The sequence below is a fragment of the Octopus bimaculoides genome, chromosome 6, assembly GCF_001194135.2.
Source record: "Octopus bimaculoides isolate UCB-OBI-ISO-001 chromosome 6, ASM119413v2, whole genome shotgun sequence".
Classification (NCBI taxonomy): domain Eukaryota; kingdom Metazoa; phylum Mollusca; class Cephalopoda; order Octopoda; family Octopodidae; genus Octopus; species Octopus bimaculoides.
The window spans coordinates 116,495,834-116,499,421 of record NC_068986.1 but is presented as its reverse complement, the minus strand read 5'-3'; the positions used below and the strand labels follow the sequence as shown (position 1 = coordinate 116,499,421).

At 34.7% G+C, this 3,588-nt stretch overlaps 1 protein-coding gene across 1 annotated transcript in view; it reads right to left on the bottom strand.

Annotated features, from left to right (window-relative positions):
* Positions 1–1,074: 1,074 nt before the first annotated feature.
* The window catches only part of LOC106881345 (SPARC-related modular calcium-binding protein 1), a 199,144-nt gene continuing 196,630 nt past the window's right edge, over positions 1,075–3,588 (bottom strand). Inside the window, exons 10-11 of the mRNA XM_052968510.1 lie at positions 2,048–2,278; positions 1,075–1,145 (exon numbers count right to left, since the gene is read on the bottom strand). Coding sequence (XP_052824470.1) covers positions 1,075–1,145; positions 2,048–2,278 — 302 coding nt within the window. The remainder of the gene's footprint in view (positions 1,146–2,047; positions 2,279–3,588) is intronic.

Here is a 3,588-nt window from a genome sequence, read left to right as displayed (position 1 = left end):
ATATATATATATATACATACATACATACATACATACATACATACATACATACATACATACATACACACACACACACACGCGTGCACATTTACAATGCCATCCGCAAAAAAGATTGTCCTGAAATAAACTTAGAAGATCCCTCTGTTATGGAACACATTCATAAGCACCAACTCAAAGAATACTGCTGGAATATTCCCATTGTCAAATGTAAGCATAACAGGCCAGATATTGTTGTTTGGGACAAAAGAGCAAAAGTATGTACCATCATGGAGGTCAGCTGTCCTGCAGATATAAATATCTCTTTGAAAATCAAAGAAAGAGAGGATATCTATGGACAACTGTTTCGAAACCTCCAGCTTCTATATCCAGACTATGAATTCATGTTCATACCAATAATAATTGGAGCATGAGGTTTGGTTAGTAAATGCTTAAAGGAGAATCTGGATAAACTGGGATTTTCAGAAAGAGAAATCGACCGGTTAATTCGTGCATTACAAGTGCAGTCTATGAGTGGAACAGTAAAAATATGCAAGACTTTTCTCAAGTTCCAAATGTGAATTTGTCTGTGTTAATTACATCTTTGTTGGAAACCAGCTCCCGCCTCAGTGGAAGATTTATTATAATGAAAAACTAGAAGAGACACATACATACATACACACCTACACACGTACATACACACACATACATACATACACAACTATATACTTTCTTAAGTGTATGCATCGGCATATACACAGACAGAACCAAAGTTCTAAACCCATTGGGATCCAAATGATTATTTAAATGTTACGATTTACAAATGTCCCCAGTTGGCCTTCGACATTTAAGATTACTTCACTCCGATGAACACTCGTATTTTGAATTCTTCTTTCTAGTATATGTACTACTTTACAAGTGGATATACTCGCCCCCTTTAGTGCATCGATGATCCTGGATCGAACCATACAGAAGGATCAGATCACTTCAGCTGACTGATTGACAACTCAAGAAAATTCAAGAAACATTTGTTACTGGGTCTTAGATTGTTGTTACCCAATTGAACTACGTCTCCGGAGTCATCTTTCTGGAAAGTTTTCAGGTAAATAATTTCTCCCAGTAAATGTACTGGATTACCATTATTTTCTTATTAACAAAGCAAATATCATCTAATTTGAACATAATTGAACGGATTGAAAATACAGACGTGTTTCATACGTAACATTTTGTCAAAAATTATGGTCCTAATCGTCTAATAATCCTTCAAAAACATACACACGCACACACACACACACACACACACACACATTTATAAAACGACCGCTTTGTATGGAGTACTGTATCCAGAATATTTGTGTTTGCGTGTTTGTGCATCTTTGGGCGTGCAGAAGGACCGGCACTGAATCGGTAGGTCGGGTTCTCTCAGTTCAACCAACGGAATGTGAACGCCAGGGTTTACAGATGTAACAAGTTTGACGACACGAAGTATCATATTCTAACCAAATTCCTTAAAAAACATCCCAACTCACAACTACTTAACTTCTCATCTGTCAATGACGACAGTTATCTCAAGTAGAGGGGAACACGAAAAAAATTAACAAATACACGCCTACGCATGTATATGTATATATATATATATATATATATATGTATGTATGAATGCATGTATGAAACACACATACATATATGTATCATTATGTACATTTATGCATACGCCCGTATTATACACACACACACACACACACACACACACACACACACACGCATATATATATATAATATACACGCGCGCGCATATCCCCATATTCAGTGCACCAAATGGAACGGCAACAACCACTTGAAAAGTACTACCAGTCTGACAACAACAACAGCAACAAAAATGTCAACAACCACCTCAACGACGCCATTATCTTCAGATTAACAAAAGTAATAATAACAACAAAAATATCGCAATATTTAGCAAATACGATGACGGAAACCATAAGAACAAATAATAGCAAAAACATAATGAAAACACCGACAATGATGACGGGGTTGAAAGATGAGGGTAGAAGTTGTTGACTTGGTTTACCTTTCATTTCCCGATCTGGTTTCATATCACAGTTGACAGACTTGTTAAAGGATGCTGTGGCATATATGGATTTCCCCGTGTTTTCTTCCACACACCAACACAGATTATTATAACACTGGGTCTTTTTGTAGTTACCGTTTGGGGTACATTCTGGAGCAAACGTCTGACCATTCGGTTCCTCACGGTTGATTTTAATAGCAGCGTCTCTCTCTTCTAAACAACTGCGATGGTCTGCAAGAAAGTCATAGAGAGTAAACAACATGGAGTCAGTTATCACTAAATATCTACTTCCGGTTCCGCTGTTAGATTTTGCTTAAGGGAAAAAAAAAAAGATTTTTCTTTAAATGAAAAAATGGTGCTTTAAAGCGTTTCAAATTATAGTTAATTGATAGATATGTTCGTGCAGGATGCAGGGTAAGAAATTTGGTCTTCATGCCTTTTGCAAAGTTTAGATTTTCAGTAGACTATAAAATAGATGAGGCCATAAAAACCAGCTTAAATATCGTACAGTGTTTAGTTAGGACACTTTCAATTCGAAAATGACCGTGCGCGTTGATCAAATAATACCAGTAATATAACAGTGCCTGCTAAATCAGCCATTATCTTTTCCTTATATATAGTTGGTCTTATCCCAATATGAAATATCAATATGTAAAATTTTCAAACTATAGTCAAGTGATAAAACCGGTGGTGAACCGAATTAAATCTTCCAATTGTGGGTCGTCTCCCTCTACGGCGTAAATTCAATCTTTATTTTCTATTTTTATCATTTTTTTTCTTTTTTGCTACCCAGATCTGTTATCATTGCTGTTGCTATTTAGTCTCATGCCTACTTTCATCGAGACCCACGATCAAGTATGTCCCGACTGTTAACATTTTACTATTTTTTCAGACAAGTGAGATTTGTGAAAGATTTTGAGGAGAAATTATCGGCGAAAATTTGAAGTTAACACTCACCTTTGATCATAAATATCATTTTCACATTATACTCAATATTGATTTTTAAAATTTAGAGTACGCTTAGAGTACCCAATACTTTAAACTATAAAACAAGAGGACATAATACATACATACATACATATATATGTATATATATATGTATATTAGCTCTCCTGAAAAAACAATTTCTAACTTCCGGTCAGCCATTGTTATGATCGGCCATTATTATGATTGACCGTTGACTGAACACTATTCAATTTTTTTTCTCCGTGTTTTTCTCCTTGTCTCCGTATTCTTTCTGTTGAAGAGCGTAGCTCGAAACGTCAAAGACTTTCCGTATTCCCGAGCGTCATACTAATATATCCTTTTGTTATTTACACCACCTATCCTCGTCTGTTGTTATTATTTGTATATTCTCCCATATATATATATATATATATATATATATATATATATATATACACATACATACATATATACATACACACACATACATATACATACACATACATATATTAATATATAAATACACACATCTATCTATCTATCTATCTATCTATCTATCTATCTATCTATCTATCTATCTATCTATCTATATATAT